Source organism: Sciurus vulgaris (genome assembly GCF_902686455.1).
Source record: "Sciurus vulgaris genome assembly, chromosome: 16".
Taxonomy (NCBI): Eukaryota; Metazoa; Chordata; class Mammalia; order Rodentia; family Sciuridae; genus Sciurus; species Sciurus vulgaris.
This window is the reverse complement of record NC_136477.1, coordinates 15997923-16025270: the sequence shown is the minus strand read 5'-3', so window position 1 is coordinate 16025270 and position 27348 is coordinate 15997923. Positions and strand designations below refer to the sequence as shown.

Genomic DNA, 27348 nt, shown 5'->3' with positions numbered 1-27348 from the left:
GCGGACGCCGGGTTCCTGCGCCGGCCCCGCCCCGCCCCGCCCGCGGGTCAGAAGAGACCAGGGGACCGAGGGCCAGGCCGCGCCAGCCGCGGGGCCGGGCGGCCACCGAGCCGAGCGGGCTTCGCGGGTCCCTGACAGGCCCTGAGCCCACCTCCAGGACGCCTGGGCCAGCACACTCACCATCTCCCTGCTTCTGGTGTGTCCCGGTGTCCGCCTGGCGGCTCCCGGAGTCAGCGGAGGTCACAAGGCCAAACAGGAAGCGCAACCTCGGGAGCCCACCGGGTCCCAAAGATGGCGGAGCCAGAGCGGAAGATCCCGCGGTTCGGAGCAGACCCACCTCCCGCCGGCGCTCCTGATTGGACCGCTCTGCAGCCCCGCCCCGCCCCCGGTTGGCTGTCGGTCAAAGACCCGCCCCGAGCGCGCCGCGGGCGTGGAGCGGCGATCCCCTCCCTCTCCGCCGGGAGCCTCTGTGACGTGTTCCAACCAGAGTTCTCCCCAGGCCACGCTTCCTCCCAGGCGGGACCAGCAGCAGCCTGGAGGCCGGTGCACCGCAACTCAGCTTGCTCCTGGCTTTCCTCGGCGGGCCCTTCCTCTTGTTCCTCCTGGAAATGGGGCCACGGGTGTGCCACGGAGACAACCCTTGTTCCTGGGCCAGGCCTCACTGGAACAGGAGGAAAGCCTGTTGTTGTCACACTGGAGGACCCTGGGATGACACAGCTGACTTCAGGGTCAAGACTTTCTCACTCCTCCTCAGCCAAGAAAATAAGATGCCAATAAGAGAGTAAATGATAAAGAAACTAAAGTTATGTGGCAGCAATACTCAATGTCCAGAGTCACAAGGAGAACCTGAACTCAGAAGGTTAAACATATTCGAATTATTCAGGGACCAGAAAGAAGCTGTCAAATTCATAGACTTTCTGCAGGATATTGCCTAAATGTGTCTTTCTCTAAGCCTGACCTTGAAGATTTTATTTACAGACATGTTTCCTTCTCCAGCTCCCTATTCTCCCCTCCCTAATCTCAGGGAAAACAGGATTACCTTTCTTCCCCATCCTGGGCAGGGCTATCTGTCCTTAAGCACACATCAACCACAAGAACTAAGTAATTCAGACTTCAGGGATGGTCCCTGAAGATCTAAGAAATGGCTATTCTCCATATTAACGAGTACAACTCAACAGAGAATACCAAATGGATTCTTTAAATCACCTCTTTAGAAGCCACCTATTCTCTCTGATGGACCTAATCACAGCCTCTGGGACAGAAGCAAAGCAACATAGAGAAAGACCCTATCTCAAAATGGAAAAAAAAAAAAAAAAAAAAAAAAAAACGGGGATATAATTCAGTGGTAAAGTTCCTGTGGGGGGCAATCTCCTATACCAAATTAATTAATTAGTTAATTACTTAAACAAATACAGATACATTAGAATGAGAACAGGGAACACAGTCTTGCCAGACATAAGAATGACTGCCAAAAGTCATGTTTCACATGCTTTTACACCAGTAAATATCATTCAAAATATATCAACCTATCATTTACATAAAAGTAAGTGACTCCCAATATCAACACATATTGTAAAGAAAAAGCTTGGGAGCCAGGCATGGTGGTACACGCCTGTAATCCCAGTGACTTGAGAAGAGTTCAAAGTTAGCCTCAGCAACTGAGCGAGGCCCTAAGCAACTTAGTGAGACCCTGTCACTAAATAAAAAGTAGAAGGGGCTGGGGATGCAGCTCAGTGGTTAAACATCCCCAGGGTTCAATCCCTGGTACCAAAAATAAAATGACTTGCTACCAAGGAAAGACCTAAATAAACCCTGTAACTTTAAATTTTTCTTACTTGACATAAAAATTACTAATTCAAAAGTTTACAGAGTTGGTTACTACATTATTTGTCTCCCACGAGCTTTACATTGTAGATCATATCTCTGTCACGTAGGTTCTGATGTTGATGATTCCTTAGATTACTATTCAGGGATTGAGGCTGCTTTTGCAGAAAATACTCCCTCTTCACTTTGACATGTAAATGGCTGAAACCAATGAAAAAGCTTGGAATCTCTCTGTATTTTCTGTGTGTCCTTTGCTGCCTTAATCTTTGGGTCAGATTTCTACTGGAAAGAAAAAGGCACCCTATGACAGACTGTTGCCATCAATGATTCCATCTTGCTTGATTCCAGTTCCTTTTCTCATTGGCCTTCATTCTGCATTCTGGTGATCTTGTTCATTTTTCAGAGCAGACTCCAGAAACTGGTTGTTGATCACAAAATTGACCCAAGCTGGACTGTACTACTCTGAAGACAAGAGAATGCATTTACAAAGAATCCAAAATAACAAACTGCCTGGCTCAGATTCCTTAGATAGTGCTGATTTCTGCACACAGCCCCTTAAATGATCGTCATATAAACATTCTTCACCTCCCCAAAGACCTAGAAAGAACAAATTGAAGTATTAGTCGTCCTCCTTTCCAGGTTGGTAACATCCTCAATAAAGCTTTCCATTCTCCCCAACACTTGACTCTCACTCATCAGTTTTTCCAAGGGATGAGCTTCTGTACCTAGTTTCAGATAAAGCTCCCCAACATTTTATTCTCTAGTTCCCCGTGTACTCAATAACTATGGAGGATCCTAAAGGGTTTTTGTTTGCATTGGCTTAACTATTGCTACTTATCATGTGAGGAATCAAAGCAGAAATTTCAAAAAGTTATTTAGTCATCAATTTATTTGTTTATTTGATACCCGGGATTGAACCCAGGGGCCCTCAACCACTGAGGCACATCCCCAGACCATTCTTTATATTTTATTAGAGACAGGGTCTCACTGAGTTGCTTAGGGCCTTGCTAAGTTGCTGAGGTTGGCTTTGAACTCATGATCCCCAGCCTCCCAAACTGCAGGGATTCCAGGCTGCCACCAAGCCCAGCAAGACCTCTTAAATAAATATGCAAAACCACAAATGTCAAGTTAACTTTATAAAGATACAGGAAAAACAAAATTTAGGATTTGTGATCAACAAAGGTTATTCCTGGATAAATTAAAAGGCAGATGGAAAGTTGGGAAAAGGTATCGTCCAAAAGTAACAAGGGAAGAATACTGAAAACCAACAAGAAACCAGTTATATCAGGACAGAGGAACCTGAATACAAAAACTGAGCATCGAATATGAGCAGATAATTGGCAGAGAGGTTACCTGGGCAAAAGGAAGGATGGACAAAAGGAAGAAAAGGAGGGAGTGGAGGCAGGAAAGAATGTAGGAAGGAAACGAAAAATGGCCATTGCATTTCACTGTTTATCAATGAATTTTCCCAAGTTAGAAAGTGCCCAGTGATGGTCAGGGTAGGAGGAATAAAGAATCCTTGCACACTGCTGATGGGAGGGTAGAATGGTGGAAATTGAGAACAGAAAACCATATGTGCACTACATACCAAGAAATGTGTTCCTGGCTATCTACGGTGGCTTCTCCCGCCTGTTTGTAGGGCAGCATGAGGCAGTGCTCCCAGCGGTATTTCTTGCAGTGAGGGAACTGTGTTACCAGGGAGAAGGCAGGTAAGATATGATGGAGGCAGAAAATGGAGCCCCTGGCGATACAGAAAAGCAGACCCTCCACAAGCTAATGGAATAAGGGCCTCGGGAAGGGGAAAGAGGGAATGAGACCGTGCCATCCTATATGGAGATGTCGGGCCTGGGAAACACTGTCACTGTCCCCAACAGCTTCAGTCACAGTAGCTCCTTAGTTACACCTACTCTACCTCTAGCAATGGCTAACCACAAAAATCCTCTCTAAAGCACTTCCTCTTGTGCCAACAAACACTCACCCCCACCTTTAGGTTAATAAAAGTTTAAAAACTACTTTCCCTAGATTTGTTGAAGAAAACAAAATACCGAGCTAATTGGCCCCTTTCTGAATCCTATTTCCTACCAATCAAATATAGGGATAGATCAAGCCCATAAAACCCCCTAGAAAATAGAGACTCTTGGCACCTCTCTTAGAACCCCTTCCTCTTCAGGACCTCTGCTTTCTGTTATTCGAATAAATCCTATTATTTTGCTCTCGCCCTATTGTCTGTGGATTTCATTCTTCAAATTCACAAGACAAAGAATCCACCTTACATCCATGTTCCATGTTACTCTGGCAGGAATTAGGTAAAGACACAGCAATATACAGTAACAGGTAAATAATACTGCCTGAATACATCAAAAACTGGAAAGAATTCTCTAGTGTTATTCCATTTGGGCACATTATAAATGTATGTACATTAACACCAAGCATGGTAGAGAACATTTGTGATTCCAGTAACTCTGGAGGTTGAGGCAAAAGGACCTCAAGTTCTCACAAATTTGAGGCCAGCCTCAGAAACTTGGCAGGGCCTTGTCTGAAGAAACAAAAAGAAAAGAAAAGGGCTCAAAACTGTCTGGCCTAGTGCTGGAGATTTGGCTCAGTGGCAGAGTATTTACCTAGCATGTGTGAGGCTGTGAGTTGATTCCTCAGCCACACACACACACACACACACACACACACACAACCTGTCCCAGCTTCTATCCACTACCCAGTTCCATAGGCACATCCACATTTTAGGTGATTTGTTCCAGCAATATCCATATCTTTCCTCCATTAAATTTGTTCTAGTCAGCTCCATGCAGCTATTAACAGAATATCTGAGACCGGGTAATTCCTAAAAAGCAGAAATTTATTTTCTCACACTTCCAGAGGCTGGGACATCCACAATCATGGCACCAGCAACTGGACAGGTCCTTCTTGCTGCATTCTCATGTGGCATAAGGGAGAGGGACAAAGCAGAACAACTTGATTCCACAAGCTCTTTTTAGAGTGACATCAATCCATTCATAAGGGCACATCCCCCATTGTAAAAACTCCTCCCCAGAGACCCTGCCTCCCAATACTGTTGAACTGGGGACTAAATTTCCCACACAGGACTTTGGGGAAAACATTCAGAACACAGCACATGACCACATGTTCATTTCAAGTTTGAATCTGAGCTCTGACATTTATTTCCAAGAACTCATAGTTGTAAGATTTTTCACTTACAAGCAGAGGAAAGCCAACGAAACCACAACACTCCCATATCAAGGACACCACTATTTATTGATCACTCACTCTACCCTGGGAACTGTTGTACAAACACTCTTGCATGCAACTCAGAAAACAATCTCTTGAGATAGGCATTCTGCTAACCACCATATCAGTAAGACTCTGAGTAACAAGTTGACAGATGGTCCTTCCCTTATGATCAGGTTACACCCTGGTAAACTCATCATCATGTTATAAATGCATTTAATACACCTAATCTACTGAAAATCTTGGCTTAGCCTGGCATTCCTTGAATGTACTCAGAACACTTCCATTAGCCTCACCAGGGGAAAATGATCTAACAAGGCCTGATTTCTAAAGAAGTGTTGAATATGTCACCTAACTTACTGAATACAGTACAGAGTTATCAGTTCTTTACCATTTCCTGATCACATTGTTGACTGGGAAGAATATCATACTGCATGACTAATTCAGAAAAAGATTCAAATTCAACGTTCTGGTACTCCACCCTGCCCTGGGGTGATTATGTGACTATCTCTGTGGACTGAAGGCTGAAGATTCTCCCAGTATCTCTTTGGGGACCTGAGGCTTCTACAGGTCTCTTTCCAAGAAGCCCTCCATAGGCTTCTCCTGGGAATCTCATTAGTCATTCAGGAAGGATGTGCCAGGGCATGGGGATGAGGTCAAGAACAAAAGAAGTTACCAGGAACCTGGGAGTTTACATTCTAGAGTGGGAACTGGTGAGCCAGGGACACAAAACCATACTAGTAAGCAAGTCACATAACTTGAGAGAGGAATAGATGCTGTTATGAGTGATGGAGGCTAGTAGGTAGGGTTGGGAAGGTGCATTAGAGAGGGGTTCAGAGTGGGAATCCTCAAGAACTTAGAGCTAAAGAAATAGAGAATCTTGGGCTGGGATTGTGGCTCAGTGGTAGAGGGCTTGCCCAGCAGTGTGAGGCACTGGGTTCGATAAACAAAAATTAATCAACAACTAATATTTTGAAAAAATAATAATATGAGAATCTAGACATGGAGAGAGCATTCCAAGAAGTAGCAACTGCAACTGCTAAGGTCAGAGCTGGGAGCAAAGAAATAAAGTAGCTAGGCATGATAGCACATACCTGTAATCTCAGTGTCTTGGGACACTAAGGCAGGAGGATCACACATTCAAAGCCATCCTCAGCAACTGAACAAGGCTGAGCTGGAAAGTTCTGGGGAAAGTATGACCACAAATATCCAGCTGTTTCCTGATTAGATGAACTGACATGCTACTAAACTGCAACCCAGCCCTGTGAACCAAGAATCTGAGCAGTATCACTACAGACTCCTGCAGTCCCTGCATTCAGCTGAAGGGAGGAGTCAGCAGAAGGCAGCAAACAGGAGAAGACCAGACATTTATTCTCCTGCCTTCCACCCTGCTGTCCTCTGCTAAAGGCCAAGCTCCTACTGAGTCAGCATCTAATGATGTTGAAGCTCAAGGTCTCCCTGAGTTCTGGTAACTGCATGTTGCTCCTGAAGGGCTCCTGATGACCCTTCACCCCTGCTCTTGCTGGCCTCATGGTCCACAAACCACATGGGCTTCCTGAAATACCTACTGTAATTATCTATTGAGGAACTTCCTCAATTTCTCTCTCTAGTTTTTTTTTAATATATATTTTTAGTTGTAGATGGACACAATACCTTTATTTTTAAAAAAGAATTCCTATTTTATTTTTTATACCTTTGCTGAGGATCCAACCCAGTGCCCCACAATGCTGGGCAAGTGCTCTGCTGCTGAGCCACAGCCCCGGCACTCACTAGTTTTGAGGGTGCTTCCATTTCTTCCCTGATTCTTCTCTGAAATAGAAGACCAAGTCGGAGTCAATGACGTGTAAGGACAAAGTGGGAGGAAACGTGGGGGACGTGGAGCTGTTTCTGGTAGACCCACGCAGGGATGCTACGGTGTAGTGCACTATTAACATGGGGAAGAGGCCGGCTGGCAGGCTCGGCCTCACTTCCTGTAACAAACCCCACAGGCCAACTGGCCCCACAGAAGTTCTGGAGCCTGGGAAGTGCGGGCGGCTGTGGCTGCCCTGTTCCCTAGCAAAGGCCCTTCGCGGCCCGCAGATGGGGAGCTTTCTGCTGTGCTCATGCGTTAGTGATTTCACTCTACTGAGGGGGCTGGCCGCGTGAGAGCCCATCCTGGGCGCTCATGCCACCCGACCACCTTCAGAGCCCCACCTCCAGATCCCACCAAGCTGCACAGCAGGCCACGAAGTACAGACTGAGGGGAAGAGACTCAGTTCCCAGAAAGGGCTGAGTAGAGAAGTCCAGAAAGGGCCGCTGACCTGCACCGAGCAGACTGGACCACGGATGAGCGATGGCGAGCCAAGTTCAACGGAGGAGAGAGTGAGGCTTCAGAATGCCAGGGAGAGAGGGCACGAGGGAGCTGGACGTCTGCGCGAAGGCACAGCCGGGTGCAGGAGACCCACCTGCCGGTCACGGAACTGTGTAAACCAGCCTGGAGGGCGGCAGACGGGAACGGAAGGGGGCGCCGTTTACCATCGTCTCAGGCCGAGGGCAAACCAGCGATTCTGCCACCGCGGAAATCACGCCTTGGGCATCTTGATCTCTCTACACCTCCCAAAACATGGTCGGTGACTCAAATGTCTAGTGACTACTAAACAGGAATGAGCAAAGCCAAACCTGGCAAAATGACAAGTCAGGGCTAAGAAGTGATCTTTCCTAGAAGCTTCATCTAATTTTTCTAGAAACTTCATTTCAACTTTTGTGGCTTCTGTGTAGTGCTACATATATAGATCTATTGTTCCAACACAGAAAACCCATGACAGAGAGAGTGGCAGCTTTGAGAAGTTAGAGGGCAACATTAGGCATGACGTGTCCTTAGTCAGCAAGTACAGATGGTCCCCTCAGCATCCCAGGATGGCCTGTACCACACAGGGAGAGCTCCTTAACCAGCAGAGGGCAACGTCACCAGCCACTGCAGGATCTTGTCAGCCAATCCACTCTTGACAAGTTGCCACTCTCAGCTGGCAACTGGCCAGCTGAGTTGCTTATTTCTTTCAGTGCTTCTAAAGAATTTAATATTGATTGTAGTGTCCAAAACTTTTTGAAATATTTTTGCAGTATTTTTACCCCATGGTCTTACCTAGACATTGTGCAAAAAGGTTGAAAAAGTCTATAAGACTCAGGGAGACTTCAGAAAATGAGGAGAAAGTATGATTTACATTAACACCTAAAATTGCAAGGTACTTTTTGGGAGTTGGTCGTAGTAGAAATTGAACTCAGAGGTGCTCTGTCACTGAGATGCCTCCCCCGCCATGTTGAGACAGAGTCTTGATCACTTGCCAAGGCCGGCCTCAAACTTAGGATCCTCCTGCCTCATCCTCTGAGCCACTGGGATTACAGACAATTGCCACCATGCCTAGCTACAATGTACTTTTTTTAAAAATATTTTTTTAGTTGTCAATGAACCTTTATTTTATTTACTTGCAGTGCTGAGAACCTAACCCAGTGCCTCCCACATGCTGGGCAAGTACTCTACCACTGAGCCACAGCCCCAATTCCAGTCAATGTACCTTTATTTATTTACATAAATAAATATATATTATTGAATCCTAAAACTGAGCACAATTCTCCTTTTCTTATTTATGTGACTCACTGGTACATCTTGTGATCGAGTTTTACTTCCACATCATCACTGCCTTACAGGTAGGAACTGCGATTACCAAGTAGAATGCCACTCAGCCTCTCAGCGTTTTCAACAGGAAACCCCTCACTACCCTGAAATCAGCTCACACATAACGAACACTAGACCTGTAAGAGATCCTGCTGGCAACGCCCTTGCTGATTAACCACCTGATCCGTTAGAGTGGAAGAGATTTATTACCACAATTCATTACATCGTCATAAAGGCACGGGCCTGGTGCTTTCCGGCAGGAGGGCACTTGTTCCAGGACAGTGTAACTTCACTATGAGGCGTGAAGGAGAAATTATGGCCAAAATTCAGGTTTAATGACATAAGCAAGGAAAATAAATTGTGTGTGTGTGTGTGTGTGTGTGTGTGTGTGTGTGTATGGTTGGGGAGGTTGCCTGGGATTTGACCCAGGGGTACTTTACGACTAAGCCACATTCCCAGCCCTTTTTATTTTTTTATTTTTGAGTCAGGGTCTCACTGAGTTGCATAGGGTCTCGCTAAATTGCTGAGGCTGGCTTTGAATTTATAATCCTGCCTCAGCCTCCTGAGTCACTGGAATTACAGGTGTGCACCACTGTGCCCGGCAAGGAAAGTAAAATCTGTAAGGACAAAAACACCTTAAGTTGTATTCAGATAGTTAATAGTAACTGCTAATGTTAAACAAAAAACTTGGGAAAATTATAAACTTGATCTGATAAGATTATAATGGGATATTTTCACATATCTTCTCAGTAAATAAAAGACAACTTGTTAGTCTGCAACTTGTCTGAAAGAGCAAATAAATACCTTGGAAGAAACATGTACAAAAATCTTACTTAAAAAAATAATTCATCGGGAGCCAGGCACAATGGCATATGCCTGTAATCTCAGTGGCTTGGGAGGTTGAGACAGGATGAGCAGGAGTTCAAAGCCAGTCTCAGCAATGGCGAGGCACTAAGCAACTCCATGAGACCCTGTCTCTAAATAAATACAAAATAGGGCTGGGGATGTGGCTCAGGGGTTAAGTGGCCTTGAGTTCAATCCCCAGTACAAAAAAAAAAAAAATCATCAAAATACAAAAATACCAGAGCTAGTGGTATGGCCCAGTGCAAGAGCTTTGTTAGCACGCACGAGGCCCTGCACTCCCTTCCCAGCAGCCCCTCCCTCGCCCCTTTTACAGACACAGAAAGACAAATAGAAAAATAAATACACCCAAAATATGTTTTTTGGTTTGCTTTTTTCTGTACTAGGGATTGAACCCAGGGCTTGACGCATACTGGGCAAGCATTCTGCCACTGAAGTACATCCCCAGTTCTAAATGTCTTTAAAATTTTTTTTTATTAGTTATTATTTTTGGTACCACACATTGAACCACTAAGCCACATAAACCCCAGCCGTTTTTTTTTGTTGTTGTTTTTGTTTTTTTTAATTTTTTATTTTGAGACAGGGTCTCTAAGTTGCCTAAGGCCTCACTAAGTTGCTGAGACTGGCTTTGAACTTGTGATCCTCCTGCCTTAGCTACCCAAGCTGCTGGGATTACAGGTGTGCACTACCTACCACACCTGGCTTAACAACTGTTTTCTCTATTGCAGTTATCGGAACTGAATCCATGGCCTGGTCTACGCTAGGCAAATGCCCTACCAGCAGCTATAGCACCAGCTCCAAATGTCATTTTTCCATGAAAATAACACATGGAATCTACATAAAAGGTAAAAAATATCTAGAATCTGCCACATGAGGCCAATAGGATGACCCTGATTTTATTACCTGCCTTGAGTAAAACAAACATGACCTATAAAACTCATGAATTATTGCTTGCACTATACTTACAGAATCGTCACCATGTTTGTTTTCAAAATTAATGAGCCAGGCACGATGGCGCACACCTGTAATCCCAGTGACATGGGAGGCGGAAGCAGGAGGATTGAGAGTTCAAACCCAGCCTCAGCTATTTAGTGAGGCCCTAAGCAACTCGAGACCCTGTCTCTACATAAAATACAAAAAGGGCTGGGGATGTGGCTCAGTGGTTGAGTGCCTCTGAGTTCAATCCCTGGCACCTACCCAAAAAATTTAATAATGAGACACACTAGTCCAGAGAGGTACTTTAAGAATGAGTCACTGGGGCTGGGGTTGTGGCTCAGTGGTAGAGTGCTTGTCCAGCATATGTGAGGCACTGGGTTCGATTCTCAGCACTGCATATAAATAAATAAAATAAAAGTCCATCAATAAATAAAATACACATGAATATTAAAAAAAAAGAATGAGCCACTGATGAATATAATACTCATAACTTTTAGAAGGTTTACTTCAGGTAGGATATTTTCGAGAGCATTTTATACAAATTACTTTGTATCAGGCTCTTCATGTGACTTAACATTCATAGGACTTACAACATGAGGAATTTCCATGGGATATTCAAACTATTTGTCACAACTGACAACTTATGTTTCTCACATTCACAGGGCTTTGATCCAGTATGCTTCCTTACGTGTGGGCCAACTGAAAACTTCCATACATTCTCTTGAAGCAGCGTCTCTCCACCTTATGTTCTTCTACATCAGTGCGCTGAACCAAGATGACAAGAGGTGTTCCCACAACCTACACTGATGTGAGTCCTCTCCACTCTGCATTCTCATGTGTGCTACAGTGGCTGTACCCTGAAGCCTTCCCACATTCTACAAATAGGGCTTCTCTCCACTGTGAATCTTTTCATGTTTTTCCAGGTTACTGGAGCCCTTGTAGGCTTTCCCACATTGCTTACATAGGTAGTGTTTCCCTCCAGTGAATCTTTTCATGTCTTTGCATTTTACTGTACTCTCTGAAGGCTTTCCCACATTGCTTACATACATGAGGTTTCTCTCCATTGTGGTTTCTTTCATGTATTCGAAGAGTACTGGCACGAGTGAAGACTTTCCCACAGTGCTTACACACGTAAGGTTTTTCTCCAGTGTGAATTCATTTGTGTATTTGAAGGAAACTGGAACATCTGAAGGCTTGCCCACATTGCTCACACACATAAGGTTTCTTTCTAGTGTGAGTTCATGCATGTCTTCGACAATAAACAGGAAGACTGAAGGCTTTCCCACACTGCTTACATATATAAGGTTTCTTTCCAGTATGAGTCCTTTCATGATCTCGAAGGTAACTGGGCCGCCTAAAGGCTTTACCACATTTTTGACATTCATAGGGTTTCTCTCTATGCTCCTCATACTTACGTCCTCTGCACCTGCATGTAGAGCCAGATGAGATGTGCCTCCTAAGGGATGAATGACCAAGGACCATTTCACACACACAGCTTTCATGTGGCTTGACTCCAAGAAGTATTTTCTTGTTTAGAATACCATCTGGAGTCTGGCTAAACATTTCTTCACACTGTCTACTATTTTTATATTCAGTGAGTCTCTCTACAACTTGACTTCTGTAACAAAAAAGCAGGACATTACAAAGGATTTGCTTATTAGTGGTTTTACATTTATTAATATGTGTTAGCTTACATGTTAACACCATCAGGAAGTGTGTATGCTTTATACCTATATAAACCAAGGGAACTTATATGGACTGAATGCTTGGCAAGATGGTTCAACCACTGATATTGTCAAAGCAGTAGTATTCACTGGGGTTTCTTGGTTGGGGTTTGCTTCTTTTTTTTTTTTTTCTTTTCTTTTTTTTTTTTAGTTCTGGAACTGGGGATTGAACCCATGGCTTTGCACACACGAGGCAAGCATTTCACTGCTGAGCTAAATCCCAGTTCTCACTAGGGTTTCTTAATACTGTTTCCAACTTAACTATTTTGCAAACACTGACCATCTAAGTCACATGTAAGTACAGGTTAGGTATCCCTCATCTGAAATGCATGGGCTCAGAAGTGCTTTGAATTTCAGATTTTGAAATATTTGCAAATACATATGCAGTATCTTGGAGATGGGAACCAAGTATAAAGTCAAATTCATTTAGGTTTTACATACACCATAGGCCCAAAGCCTAAAAGTAATTTCATACAACGTTTTAAATAATTTTGTGCATGAAATAAGGCTTCTACACGTTAAATCATTAGAAAATGTCACTTGTGGCATCATGTTGATGCTCAAGAAGTTTAGGATATTAGAACATTTAGGATTTTGAATTTTGGGAGTAAAGATGCTCAACCTATATTTAGTTTTGGGGAAAATATTCTGAAAAAATATTCTGAAAAAAATAATTTTGAAGCTGGGTTTATTTGTTTTGTTTGCATGTTTTAAATATTTCCAACTCACTCCAAATTTCTTGAGGAATGTTGCTTTCTCTTGTGAGTTCAAATTACCTTTGATTTCTCCAGGGATTTCTGTACTCATCTGCAATGTTCTGGTCTCCCCATTTTTGTCCTAAAATGTAGACCCAGAAAAATCATTATGAATTATTACAATACTATAGAAAATTTATAAGAGTATAGGTTCATATTACATTAAGATCATGTTGGATTTTTTACCAAAGTATTCCCTTTTCATATTCCAAATCTTTAAACAGCATTGATGAATAAAAAAAAATCCTTGTTTCCTAACTGACTAGATGAAGGAATGATGCCACCCTTACCTACAGAGGCCAGGTTCCTGAAAGCTTCCTGCATCGCAGCTCTGCAGAGCTTCTTCTGGGAACCAGTTAGCAATGCCCACTCTTCCCAGGTCAAGTTCACAGTCACATCCTCAGAGGTCACAAACCCCTAAAAGAATCCAATATGTTTTCAGAGACCGACAGCTCCTGGGGTCCTATACTCAATTCATAACAAGGTTACACAGTGCTGCAAACTACAAACATTTATTGCATAACTTGGTTATGACATTCTTTCTCTTTGTTCATACCCATGTTCTCTCACACAGATTTTTTTTTCTTTTTCTTTTCTTTTTTTTTTGTGGTGCTGGGGATTGAACCCAGGGCCTCATGCTTGTAAGGCAAGCACTCTACCAACTAAGCTATATCCCCAGCCCCTCACAGAGCTTTTCTGATGCTAGATTTGAATGCTTCTGTACAGAAATAGCAGAACAAGAACACTTGTCACTTTGGGGAGTTCATATATACTGCTGGGGCATCCCTAATATCTCCTTGTACCATGGGCCTATAGCATCTGTCCAAGTCCCACTACCTACGATGTAGAGTAGGCAACAGACTTAACATCAGCAGTCTTGAGACTTCATCCTTAGAAATACTTATTCACTCATTCTACCTTCTTTACTGGTAGCTGGAAACTGGAATTGGGATGGACCTCAATTACCTAACCGAGGGGAAAAACTTGATTTGCCTAATTGGTTTATGCAAATAGTATGGGAAGTTCCTTCACTCCTGTTTCCCCCTTCAAAACTGCACTTTTCTTACCTGCTCAATAGAATGAGCTTACCTGATCAGCCCTCAAAATCTTGTTTGGGCAATGAATCCCCCCGCCTCTTTTTGCATCATTGGGGACTGAACCCAGGACCTTGCATATGCTAGGTAAGTGCACTACTACTGAGGTTCATCCCCAGCCCTTTCAATAAAGTTTTATCTTAAGACAGGGTCTCACTAAATTGCGTGGGGTGACCTTGAACGTGAGGTCCTCCTGAATCATCCTCCCCAGGAGCTGGGATTATGGGTGTGTGCCACCATGCCTGGCATGGATGCTGGAACTCTAATAAGCTTCCTTACTGGCTAGTAGTTGACAACTTTAGTAGTCGACTGCTTTTCACCTGGAGAATGCAGCACATCCTCTAAGGTTACATTAAGGGCCATCTGGAAGCATGAAACTAGTATCCTCTACATACAGTTTAATTAAATATTTGATAAGACTAATGAAGGATAAATACTCAGTAGCAGAACTGGATAACTATTAATGGGAACAATTTGCTGTTCAAATACTTCAAAATAGGTAGGAGGGGTTTGCATATTCCCAGCATGAAGAAATGGTAAGCAATTGAAGTGATAGATGTGACGATTATCCTGATCTGCTCATCACACCCTCTACACAAGTACTGAAATATCAGATGGTGCTCCAAAATATACATAATTATTATGGGCTAATTAAAAATTAAAAACCTTTATCAAAAACCTTTATATTTTATTGGGAAATATCAAAGGAAAGTGAAATAAGGTGCAAAGAGGCATAGATGTTTAAGAACTCAATGTCTCCTCTCACATTTTTCTATAAAATTCCCTAAATTCCCCCAAAATAGATCTTTTAGGAGTCAACCAAAACTACTTTACCAAATCTAGTAGGAATAATTATAATATAATATAAAGCTGCTCCCCCGCCCTTTATGCTGCAGTCATTTATTTCCCCACCTCCCAACTTACAACCTAGCTTGTCAGTCTGTGAACATCCTAGATAGCTATTGGTTCATCAGTCAGCTTGCAGGTATCCTTCTCCGTTATTGGTCCCCTGTTAGCCCGCAGGATTTGACTGCTTAAGAATAGCTCCCCTGCCATTCTTTCTCTCTCTTCGCTTTCATGCTCTCTCCTCCATTTCACACTCTCTCTTGTGCTCTCTCTCTCTCTCTCTCTCTCTCTTTTTTCCTCTCATTTTCTCTCTTACCCTGCAGGGAGACACTCTGCCTGTTTGCTTAATAAACTCTCTTATGTGAGTTCCCATGTCCCAGAGTGGTTTCTGGGTTCTTAAAATAATAAATCCTAACATAACCAAAAAAATTCCAAATGGGAAAGTAACAGCTTGCCTAAAATACATAAAGGATTTTGAAACTATAATGTTCAGAACATCCTGCTACTAATGGATAGAGATAAACCAGTGGACTAAAGTGTAGGAAAATAATGGTCATTGAATCTACACATACATGAAAAGTAGATTAATAATAGCACAGGTACTAAATAGAAGAGTGACAGAGATGGAGAGCACTTTAAGGGCTGGGGAGATAGCTCAGTTGGTAGAGTGCTTGCCTTGCATGCACAAGGCCCTGGGTTCAATCCCCAGCACCACAAAAAAAAAAAAAAAAAAAAAAAAAAAAAAGCACTTTAATACATGGGTAGGGGAAAACTGGTATCTAACTGGAAACTGCATTACCCCCCCACTTCCCCCTATTTCATGCACAGTAATCAATTCACTATACATTCAAATGTGAAAAATAAAACTCAAAGGCTTCAAGATGTTAGTCAAAAATCTTTTGAAGACAGATATAGGGGCACAGGCCTGTAATCCCAGCTACTCAGGAGGCCCAGACAGGAAGATCCCAAATTTGGGGTCATCATGGGCAACTTAGTGAGATCCTATCTCAACATAACAAATGAAGTGGGACGGGGGCAAGAGGGGCTGGGAACGTTGCTCAATGCAAGATCTCCTGCCTAATTTGCAGGCAAATGGATGAAACTGGAGAATATCATGTTAAGTGAGATAAGCCAATCTCAAAAATCCAAAAGACGAATGATCTCACTGATAAGCGGATGATGACACATAATGGGGGGTGGGAAGGGGGCAAGAATGGAGGAAGGAGGGACTGTTATAGAGGGAAAAGAGAGGTGGGGGGGTGGGGGGAGAAGGAAAAAATAATGGAATGAATCAAACAGCATTACTCTATGTAAATGTATGAATATGCAAATGGTATGCTGTTATTCCATGTACAAACAGAAACAACATGTATCCCATTTGTTTACAATAAAAATAAATAAATAAATAAATAAAAGATCTCCTGCCTAGCACGTGCAAGGCCCTGGGCTTAATCCTAGTCCTAGAAAAAAATGTTAAGTTTTTCTGGACGAAGGAAGAGACTTCAATATTTTAAATACAAGGAGGTAAAGACAAGAAAGCATAAGTAAAATAACTGGAACACATATGATATGAAAGGATTACTCTGCTAAGTTAAAACAAATGAATGCATGATTTAAAAAATGGTAAGCTGGGCAGGGTGGTGCCTGTAATCCCAGCAGCTCAGAAGGCTGAGACAGGAGGATCCCAAATTCAAAGCCAGCCTCAGAACTTGGCAAGGCCCTGTCTCTAAATAAAATATTTTTAAAAGAGCTGAGGACGTGGCTCTGTGGTTCAGTGCCCCTTGGTTCAATCTCTGGTACAAAAACAAAACAAAACAACCTGGGAAAAGGATCATAATGTATTTAAAGGTAGGTAAAAACACCATATGTGAAAAAAGATCCATGTCTTTTACAAGGAAGGAGTAGTCAATAAATCAACTGTCAAGTAGGTCCTATTTCATAACCAAAAGCATAAAGTTCAGACAATATGATAGTGCCAAGTGTCAATGACCACAGCAAATAGTTATTCACGAACGAAGATAAATGGATACGTTCCATTGGTGTTTCCTATTGTTTGGTTTGACCACAACCTATATAATAACGTACTCTGGAAAATCAAAGGATTGCACTTTAAGTGTCTTTACCACACACACACACAAAAATGGTAGACATGTTAGTTCAACTTAGGCACTCCACAATGGATATATATTTCAAAGCATGAGTTTTTAAATTATATGAATTCAATTTTATGTACCAATTAAAAGTATATAAATATTTTTAAAATAAAATAAAAATAAAGACATTATGTTATGCAGAGAGAGATGTTTCTAGCACTAACTGAAAAAACAGCTGGGGCTGGGGTTGTGGCTCAGTGGCACAGCACTCACCTAGCACGTGTGAGGCACTGAGTTTAATTCTCAGCATCGCATATAAATAAATAAAATAAAGGTCCATTGACAATTAAAAAGATATTTAAGAAAACAGCTGGAGTGCTTATATTAATTCAGACTAATCAGGCAGTAGCTCAAGGAAAATTACAAGGAATACAGGGATCAAATAATGATAAAGCAGTAGGTTCTCCAAGAAGACATTACAATCCTTAATATGGATGCTCCTAAGTATAGAGTCATATTATATGAACCCAAAACTTAGAAGACTACAAGGAGAATATAGATCTAATTATATTTGAAGACTTCCACACACATATTAGTAATTGACAGATAAAATATAGGCATAATAGAGTTAAACTCAAAAGTATCATCCATTAGGGCTGGGGTTGTGGCTCAGTGGTAAAGCGCTTGCCTAGCATGTGTGAGGCACTGGGTTCAATTTTCAGAACCACATATAAATACATAAAAAAAAAATAAAGTTCCATCAAAAACTAAAAAAATGAGAATCGAACCCAGTGCCTCCCACATGCCAGGCAAGCGCTCTGCCACCGAGCCACAACCCCAGCCCTGTGTTGTGATTATTCACTTTATTTTATTTTCTCAGAATACCCAATAAAAAAATGAACCAGATTTTCATTTAGAGAGTCAGATAAATTCCTGTGATGAGCGAGGAAGTAAATGAGTGTATCCAGAACTGAAGTGCACTGGGATCTGTCTTGGCTACCTGGTTATATCATGAATTAACAACTTGGGGACTGTTCTTTAGGTCTTAAATGTCAATCACAATTAGAGTGAGGGCGGGGGAGACATGTTCTTGGAGGAGAAGGAAAGGAAACCTTGATATTTATGACCAAGTAATGTTCTTTGGAAAATAGAATTTGTATTAGAAGATGCGGCAGGTTACCCGTTCAGTACCCTGGAGGATCAGAATCATCTGGGGACTGCAACTGGATGAGTGCCCCGTCTCCACACAGCCTGAAGACCACCTTGGGATGTACAGAAGTGAGTTCGCAGTGTTTTTTCCTGGTTGCTCCTTTAAAGGGCTGTTCAGGAAGGACCTGGACCTTCTCTGTCTCTTCGTGGTGCTTTGACACCAGCCTCATGCACGTGTGAGGAGGGGCAGGGAATCTGGTGGAGGCCAAGCTCTCAATTTGGACGTGTTTCCCTCTGCACGTGGTCCCTAACCCCCACTTCTCTATGGAGTTGAGTCTTTGATGTGGATCTAACAGCAGTGATAACATTTTACATGTCTAAAATGAGGGGGCGTGGAAATGAAATAGGTATCTAAATGGTAAAAAAAAAAAAAAAAAAAAACTAAAAAAATTTTTTAAAGTATCATCCATTAACTGAAGTCAATATTTCAGAATGCTCCACATAATAACTATAGATTATACATTCTTCTCAATATTATATGGAATACTCACCAATATTGACCAGGTTCTGAGCTATAAAACACACCACAACAAATCTAATGGAATAGAAATCATATAAACTATGCTCTCAGCATATCAGAACTGAAGTGGAAATTAACAGCAGAAGGAGAAACTACAAATTATTATAGATTGAACCACAAACTTTTTTTATTTTTATTTTTTAGTTGTAGACAGATACAATACCTTTATTTATTATTTTTATGTGGTGCTGGGGATCAAACCCAGTGCCTTACATGTGCTAGGCAAGCGCTCTATCACTGAGCTACAACTACAGCCCTAAACCATAGACTTTAATACATGTGTCAAAGAAAAGTGTCAACAGAAATTTAAATATTTCAAACTACATGAAAATTAATATACATTTCATCAAATTTGGGGAATGCAGAAAAAGCACCACATAAAAATAAAGTCATTGTTTCCATATACAACTAAAAAAAATTAAAAATATAAAAATTAAAAAATAAACCCCAGGGGGCTGGGGCTGGGGCTTAGTGGCTGAGCACTTGCCTAGCATATGTGAGGCACTGGGTTGGATCCTTAGCACCGTGTACAAAAATAAGCAAATAAAGGCATGCCATCCATCTACAACTACAAACAAACAAACAAAAAAAACAAAACAAAACAGGGTTGTGTTGTAGCTCAGTGGTAGAGTGCTTGGTTAGCACATGTGAGGCACTGGATTCAATCCTCAGCACCACATAAAAATATATAAAGGTATTGTGCCCATCTGCAATTAAAAAAAAAATGTTTTAAAAATAAAATAAAATAAAAATAACCCCCAAACCATTCAAATCCCAGAATAAGTGAATCTAGGTACAGCACCAGGAGCAGCATGTATGCAACAAATAGGGAAAGAACCCAGAGGTCTTTCCAGCACAGAGGAATGGGATATTAAGTGTACTATTCACATCTTCAAAATGCCAGCAAAACTGCCTCATGATAAATCAGGGTAAAGTCATAAGAACTTCGAGAAGTAGGAATTATGGTCCCTGGGTACTGAGGTAGGTGACAGCAGGGAGACACTCCGAAATTGACCATTCTACCTGGATGGGGATGCCGTAGGTGCTTCGGTGCTTACTTAAACTTAGTATGAAACACTTTACTTCAAGAATTCTCTGCTTCTTCAGGACTAACCGTTCTATCCACTCAGGTTCAAACCAAGAAAATCAAAATCTTAACACTTCAATCTTGAAAGATAGGCCATTCTTGACTGCTTAACTAAGCTGGAGTTGTCTGGCAGCAGAACTGTACAAAGGGAGCAGCCTGGAGAAGACAGGGCGTCGTCAAGAGTTCACAGAGGACCCACACTCAAGACCAACTGCGCTCCTGAGCCTGGCCTGCCCCAGTGGAGAGGTAGTCCAAGTGAGGGAAGCCAAATAGCCAGGAAATTTAATCCTAGGGACTCCACACCCCCTACTGTCCCTTCCTCACAGTCTTCCATTGTTTCAGTTCTCACCAAGGACCACTCACCCGGTTTAAAGTTCTGAATTATCATTTTTTGACATCACTTCAGGTACAAAATACATGATGCGTACTGTACATCGGCCAGTTCTCCAGCATCAACTGGCTGTGCCCCAATTCGACTCTGACACCAGAGTTAACAGAGCCCATACGAGTTCAGTGCTCAATCTCACCACACCACCCCCACTGTAGATGCCAGTCCAAAGCAGGTTTGCGGTCTAGTCACCAGTCCTGAAGCTGATATCTACCTCCAGATATCTAAGTTATCCCATCAGTGTAATGGGATAATTCCTGAAAGAGGCTCGTTATGAACAGATATTCCTATCACTCAGGAAATTCCAAAGGGGTTAAGGACATATGCACCAGAAACTGGAGACAGAGGTCAAATATATTTTTTATTATATCACAGACCCAAAGAGATTCTTAAATTCACAAATGCTACTCCAGCAGAACCCAGAGGCATCTGAGTCAGAGACTAAACCAACTCTGTGGATGCAAAATCGGACTGCTGAGAGTTTAATTTCACCCAAGTTCAGCTGTCTGGGTAAGTAGCAATAATATAAGAAATCAAGTCCCATCACTCTTGTTCTGGAGAAGCAGTCTTTACACTTAGGTGACATTGCCCCCACCTGTTAAACCAGACTCATATTTTCAAATTCTTGCTTTTTGCCTCATATGATTAAGCTGAACTGATCAGTGTAAGTAACATAGTTGTTCATCAAACTTTTAAGTTCTCTTCTTCCTCCAGGCCTGTGATCTTTGACCCACTTTCAGCCTGAGCCAGCACACGACCTTCCCTTTACTGTCACCCTAACAACAGGCTGTCTTCAGGGGAAGACTTCCTTGGTTCAGGATCTTGTGTTCCACCCTCCATCATCCCTTCCTCTCCCACATTCTTTCTGTTCTCTACTTTTATCTACCTCCTGAGGGTAGGGGGTGGAGGAAGCCCTTTCTGCCTAACCATTGGGATATCTGCAGACCTTATAGCTGGGGCTTTCTCCCTACTACAGTACTCCTTTCAAATAAAGTCACGTCCTCCCTCAATCAACATTTCACTTTTTATTTTTGATACTGGGGATTTAGCCCAGGGGCAATTTACCACTGAGCTACAAACCCAGCCCTTTTAATTTTTTGAGACAGGGTTTCACTAATTTGTTTAGGGGCTCAGCTGAGTTGCTGAAGCTGGCCTTGAACTTGCAATCCTCCTGCCTCAGCCTCCTAAGCAGCTGGGATTATAGGTGTGGACCACCACACCTAGCAACATTTCACTTTGTAAAATACCTAGAAACAGCTCAGGAATAAGAACCACAGTGTGAGAGAAATAAACATATCTCCCCTTCCGGTCCAATGCTGCCCAAAGGTGCAGGTGGATCCAGGCTTTCCAGTGTCTTAGCACCAAGTGTCTTTCTGTGCTAGGTGTGAGCAGGCTAGGACATATTCAGGGCTAGGCTCCCAGGAAGAAGCTAAGGATCCTCCCATGATCTCCCTTCATAAGTTCATTACTTGCCTCGGCTTGGAATCACTGGGGGAGACCTCTGCTCTCCAGTCAACACAATAACTTTTTTGGCAGGGGTTGGGGAAGCACCCAAGGGTGCTTTACCACTGAGTCATATTCCCAGCCCTTTTTACTTTTCCTTTTGAGAAAGGGTCTCGCTAAGTTGCTGAGGCTGGCTTCAAACTTGCAATCCTCCTGTCTCAGCCTCCCAGGTTATGAGATTGGATGTGTGCCAATGCACCTGGCTACAATTCACTTACTTTATAATGAGAAAATACCCAGTTTGAAAAATCCATCAAGATAACTCAAACTCAGTATTTGTGTTTACAGGAGGGAAGGTAATGGTTAAGGCATTGGTATTTTATTGCTCAAAAGGAAAAGCACAAGTATATCTGTCCTTTTCAGACAACAGACATGACATTTAAATATTTGTTCCATGACATTGAATCATTTAGCAAATATACTGGAACATTTCTTGGTGTTACCATGCCATGATCCATAGGGTTTAGCATTAAGCTCCTAAGTCCAGGTAGGAGGAGAGAGATCAAAGTTATTTACAGGGACAATTCTCCACCTAGGAAAGGAGAGGTACTGACACAAGGAGAGGTACTGATGAATCTTTGTATTTCACCAATTTATCACATTTTCTTGTAGAAATATGTTCATTTCCCTCATTCATAATCGTAGCCTGTCATTTCCTAATTTTCGTTCCTCCAGTAGCATTGTCAAGACTAAGTATTGGATTTCCACTTGAAAAGATGAAAAAGAACTGAGAAGCATAATAACCACTGTAAAAAAAATGTGGCTCAGTTCGGGTCCCAAGGCAGCTCAGAACTTTGAATCCAGGGAAGCACTCTGGGGTGCCCAGTCTGAGTCACGGTCCACCCTCAGCACCCAGAAAGCCACTCCAGATACAGGAACTCACACCAGAGATTTTATTAGGTGGACGACGGGAAAGAAAAAGAGAGAAAATGGCAAAGGAACTTCTCCTAAGTATTGGAATTTCACCAGCTAACAAGAGACTAATGACTAAGAAGGAGACTCGCAGACTGCCTAGTGGACCAATAACTAGCTAGGATGTTCACAGACTGACAATCTAGGTTGTAAGATGGGAGGGGGAGAAATGGCTGCAGCATAAAGGGTGAGGGAGCAGCTTTATAGTATAACCACCCTCTGGGGCAAAAAAAAAAAAGGGGGGGAGGGATAAAAATATTAACAGAGTATAAGATTACATAGTTCTTTTTCCCTTTTTTTCAGTACTGGAGAAATGAACCCAGGGGCACTTTACCACTGAGCCACACCCCATCCCTTTTTATTTTTTATTTTCAGACAGGGACTTGCTAATTTACCCAGGCTGACTTGGAACTTGGAACGCTCAGTCTTTCCAGCAGCTGATATATTACAGGTGTGCACCACCCCTCTCTGCTAAGACTACACACTTGTATTTTATAAAATTCACCTGTATACTTGTCTCTTTCGAAATATTTTATCTTTCAAGCTCAACTGATACGTTTTACACTGAATGAAAAACTGAGGCTCAAATAAACAACCCTTTTGAAGAAGGAGCAATGCTGACCTGTAAATGACACATTTGAAATATTAGGACTCATCATCGTGTCACACAGGACACCCTCTCCACTCCTGCCCCCCGCACCTGCTAATCCTGCTCTCTGGATGTCCACAATCCTGGCCAACACTGGACTGGGCTGTGTGCTGAAGTGTGCTTTTTGAGTTTTTGAGTTCTGGCGCCATCTGCTTTTCCTTGGGGAGAGTTTTTCTCCTTTCACAAGTCTGCGAATCCAGAGAGGAAGAATCGTTTCAGTCTTTTTCCTCAATACCAGCATCCAATCAGGTGACTACCAATTTGGATCAGAGGAATGGGAATCTCGGTCGAGAAAAGACAATCCAAATGGCTCCCTGGGCTATTTAGCCGGACGGAGCCAAAAGCAGCGCACTCACACCAAGGGAGAGCTTTGCTGAGCCCACCAGGCCGTGGCCCTGACGGCCTGCTCACACAGCACTAAGGCTCCGGGGAAAGCGAAGACCCAGGGCGAGGCAGCGAGGAGGCAGAACCCCACGGCTCCTCCCGCGCAAACGTCACGGGCGAGTCCGGTTCTCCCCGTGGCCCTCCCGCGGCCATCGCAGTCCGGGGAGTCGCGGAGCTGTGGGGCCGACCTGCGCAGAGAGAGCTCGGGGCCCAAGGAGCCACGTACGGTCGGGACAGAACACCGGGTCCCGGCTGCCCGCAGCCCCGCCACGAGGGCGGCAGACCCGCCCGCGTTGGCGCCCACAGCCCCTCCTACCTGGCCTGCTGACGTCGCCCTCCGCCACGCCACACACACCATCTCCCGTCTTCTGGGTCTCCCCGAGTCCCTCCTAAAAAAGCACGTAGCTGTTTACGGTCCCAGAGCGATAGAGGTTGAGCTGCCTGAGACGTCGCTCAGCAAGCTACCGAGGCTACGGCGGCTCCAGGAAGCACCGCCGGAAGTAAGGGGGCGGATACCCCTCCCAACTGCGCTCCTGATTGGACAGATAGTAAGACCCGCCCCCGCTTCCTCAAAGGGCAGCGATGCGGTTCCCACCGTCAGAGCTCCGAGCGGCAGCGGGAAGGATCCACTGCCTGGCCCTGGCCGAGTGGAGACTAAATGACAAATTCCAGCTCCCGGCTTGAACTGATTTACCCTGAAAGATAATAGGGGTTTTTGTTTGTTTGTTTTAGTTGTTGATGGACTTTTATTTTATTCATGTATCTATACGTGGCGCTGAGAATCGAACCCAGCGCCTCACACATTCCAGGCAATCACTTTACCACTGAGCCACAACCGCAGCCCGATAATAGAGTATTAAAAAGTACTTGATCCTGGCTTTTCAGAACTGGCCCTGTCCCGGGGCTGTAGTTAGTGACAGAGCGCTTGGCTAGCATGTGTGAGGGACTGGGTTGGATCCTTAGCATTACTTAAAAATAAAGGCATTCTGTCTATCTACAATTACAAAACAAAAACCTGGCCCTGTCTTTACACTGGATTTTCTCTTTCTCTTCCTCCTTCCCTTCCTGTTTTTTACCCATGTACCTGAGATAGGACAGTCTCGGGGAGTGACTGAGCTGGAAAGTTCTGGGGAAAGGATTGACCATAGGTTTCCTCCTGGCACCTGTTTAGTTGAACTGACATGCCACTAAAGCGCAATCAGGCTCCAAGATGCCCCCCTGTGGAGCCGGCTTGTTTGACTAGGAATAACCCCACTGGTGGCAATAAAGAGCTTCTAGTACATCAGGAGTCTCACTGTAAAGAGGATGAAATCCCTATGGTGCAACCATGGAAGGGCTTAAAAGCCCTGCCCTTCTTCCTTCTCGTTTGGCACCAGAGGTCGAACCTAGGGTTGCTTACCCACTGGGCCACATCCCCAGCCTTCTTATTTTTTGAGATAGGGTCTTACCAAATTGCTTGGGGCCTAAATTGCTAATGCTGCTACGCGTGTAATCCCAGAGACTCAGAGGCTAAGGCAGGAGTATCCCAAGCTCAAAAGACAACCTCAGCAACTTAGCAAGGTCCTAGGTAACTTAGTAAGGCCCTGTCTCAAAATAAAAAAGGGCTGGGGATGTGGCTCCGTGGTTAAGTACCCCTGGGTTTAATTCCCAGTACCAAACAAACAAAAACCATAAAGAAGTTCAGTGGTCCTTTTTGAAATCCTTTCTCTTTTCACACTGTATAGCAGAATCATATAAGTTTCTCAGTCTCTCTGGGATGTAAAGGTTGAATTTTTCCTTTCTCTTCCTTCTTTCCTTGGCCAAAAGTCCTTTTCTCCCTTAGATGAAGAGTACTTGTTTATAAAACCACTTCAGTAGACGGGCATGGTGATACACACCTGTAATCGCAGCAACTCAGGAGGCTGAGGCAGGAGAATCACAAGTTCAAGGCCAGCCTCAGCAACTTCGGGAGACCCTGTCTCAAAGTAAAAAATAAAAAGGACTGGCAATGTGGCTCAGTGGTCAGGTGCCCCTGAATTCAATTCCCAGTACCAAAAAAAGTTTCTCTCTCTTACTTATGTTTCACTTCAATACTCTGGTCTTACTTGACAATTAAAACATTTCATTTTGGTAATTAGTAATGAAACATAGGTCCTTTCCCTTGTAATGTATAAAGCTGCTCCCCCGCCCATCAGGTACAGCCATTTTGCCCACCTCCCAACCATTTGTCAATCTGTGAACATCCTAGCTAGCTATTGGTTCATCAGTCAGCTTGCAAGTATCCTTCTCTGATATTGGTCCCGTAGCTTCCCCGCCATCTTTTCCCTTCCTTCTATCTGTCCTACTCACTTTTCTCTATCCTCCTGGCTTTCCACTCTCTCTAGCGCACGCCCTTTCTTTTCCTTTCTATTTTCCTCTCATTTTCTCTCTTACCCTGCAGGGAGACACTCTGTTTGCTTAATAAATTCCCTTATGTGATTTCCCATGTCCGGCGTGGTTTTGTGGGATTTCCTTACATCCCTGTCTTTTCATTTTTGCTAAATAATTCTAATCACTTCTTCTCTGGGAAAACATCAAATGTGGGACAATGCCTGTGCAGCCGGAGGGACGGCAGGGCTAGGGCCCAGAAAATGGGTGACTGTGCAGGCTTCTGCGGAGGCTTGGGCAGTGCGGCTGATGTGGTAGGGGCCGGACAGGCAGGGCCACACGCTCACAGAGGCAAGGCAGAAGACAAGGAGTGGATCCCGGTCACCAACCTGGGCCACCTGGTAAAGGACATGAAGATCAAGTCCTTGGAGGAGATCTGTCTCTTGTCTTTGCCCATCAAGGAGTCTGAGATCATGGACTTTTTCCTGGGGGGCGTCACTCAAGGATGAGGTTTTGAAGACCATACCTGTTCAGAAGCAGACTGGCCAGCAGACCAGGTTCAAGGCATTTGTAGCTATTGGGGACTACAATGGTCACGTTGGACTGGGAGTAAAGTGCCCCAAGGAGGTAGCCACTGCTGTCCGAGGGGCCATCATCCTGGTCAAGCTCTCCATTGGTCCTGTGCAGAGAGGCTACTGGGAGAACAAGATTGGCAAGCCCCACACTGTCCTATACAAGGTGACTGGATGTTGTGGTTCTGTGCTGGTGCGGCTCATCCCTGCCCCCAGAGTTACTGGCCTTGTCTCAGTCCCTGTTCCCAAGACGCTGCTGCTGAGGGCTGGTATTGATGACTGCTACACTTCTGCCAGGGGCTGCACTGCCCCCTTGGGCAATTTCACCAAGACCGCCTTTGATGCCATCTCCAAGACATACAGCTATTTGCTTCCTGATCTCTGGAAAGAGACTGTGTTCACCAAGTCTCCTTATCAGGAATTCATTGACGATCTTGTAAAAACCCACACGGAGTCTCTGTACAGAGGACCCAGGCTCCAGCTGTGGCTACAACATAGGGAATTTTTTTTTTTTTTTTTTCAGTGCTGGGGATTTGAACCCAGGGCCATGTGCTTCCAAGGCAAGCATGCTACCAACTGAGCTATATCCCTAGTCCCACATGACATAGGGTTTTTAAACAAAGATAATAATAATAAAAAATAAAGTGAATGAAACCTGAAAAAAAATAATACTATCAATCTCTAAGCAAATAGACATAGTTGGTACACTAAGAAAGTCAAATCAAATGAAATAAGAAATAAAAGTGCAAAATA

At 43.6% G+C, this 27348-nt stretch overlaps 2 protein-coding genes, 1 long non-coding RNA gene and 1 pseudogene across 7 annotated transcripts in view; 2 read left to right on the top strand and 2 right to left on the bottom strand.

The window, feature by feature from the left end:
* Positions 1-786, bottom strand: part of LOC306646927 (uncharacterized protein) — a 101602-nt gene extending 100816 nt beyond the window's left edge. Inside the window, exon 1 of the mRNA XM_079115798.1 lies at positions 181-786. Within this exon, the coding sequence (XP_078971924.1) occupies positions 181-183 (3 nt within the window). The 5' untranslated portion in view covers positions 184-786. The remainder of the gene's footprint in view (positions 1-180) is intronic.
* The window catches only part of LOC306646932, a 332017-nt gene that overhangs the window by 55164 nt on the left and 249505 nt on the right, over positions 1-27348 (top strand). The window lies entirely within an intron of this gene.
* LOC306646918 (zinc finger protein 844-like) lies at positions 11428-24182 on the bottom strand. Of its 4 annotated transcripts, none has more exons than XR_013759999.1 (5): positions 24079-24182; positions 23345-23481; positions 13283-13409; positions 13014-13074; positions 11428-12131 (listed from the first exon to the last, which is right to left on the bottom strand). XR_013759999.1 is itself a non-coding variant. In XM_079115774.1 (4 exons), the coding sequence occupies exons 1-4, from the start codon at positions 24033-24035 to the stop codon at positions 11753-11755; spliced, it is 609 nt and encodes a 202-aa protein (XP_078971900.1). In that variant the 5' UTR covers positions 24036-24166; the 3' UTR covers positions 11428-11752. The 4 variants fall into 4 exon arrangements, 2 of the variants coding, with proteins under 2 accessions (XP_078971900.1, XP_078971901.1); XR_013760000.1 differs by having other exon boundaries at positions 23994-24166; XM_079115774.1 differs by lacking the exon at positions 23345-23481 and having other exon boundaries at positions 23994-24166.
* LOC306646412 (small ribosomal subunit protein uS5-like) lies at positions 26287-27093 on the top strand (annotated as a pseudogene). The gene has a single exon. The product of its transcript is annotated as a small ribosomal subunit protein uS5-like (transcript).

What these genes read in the sequence shown, in the direction of transcription:
- LOC306646918 (XM_079115774.1), bottom strand. Translation starts at nt 24,035, where the DNA reads ATGGTGTGTGTGGCGTGGCGGAGGGCGACGTCAGCAGGCCAG. An exon ending in CAGGAACCTGGCCTCTGTAG is followed by an intron (nt 13,075 to 13,282) that starts GTAAGGGTGGCA and finishes TCTACATTTTAG; the next exon opens with GACAAAAATGGGGAGACCAG. An exon ending in AATCCCTGGAGAAATCAAAG is followed by an intron (nt 12,132 to 13,013) that starts GTAATTTGAACT and finishes TTTTTGTTACAG; the next exon opens with AAGTCAAGTTGTAGAGAGAC.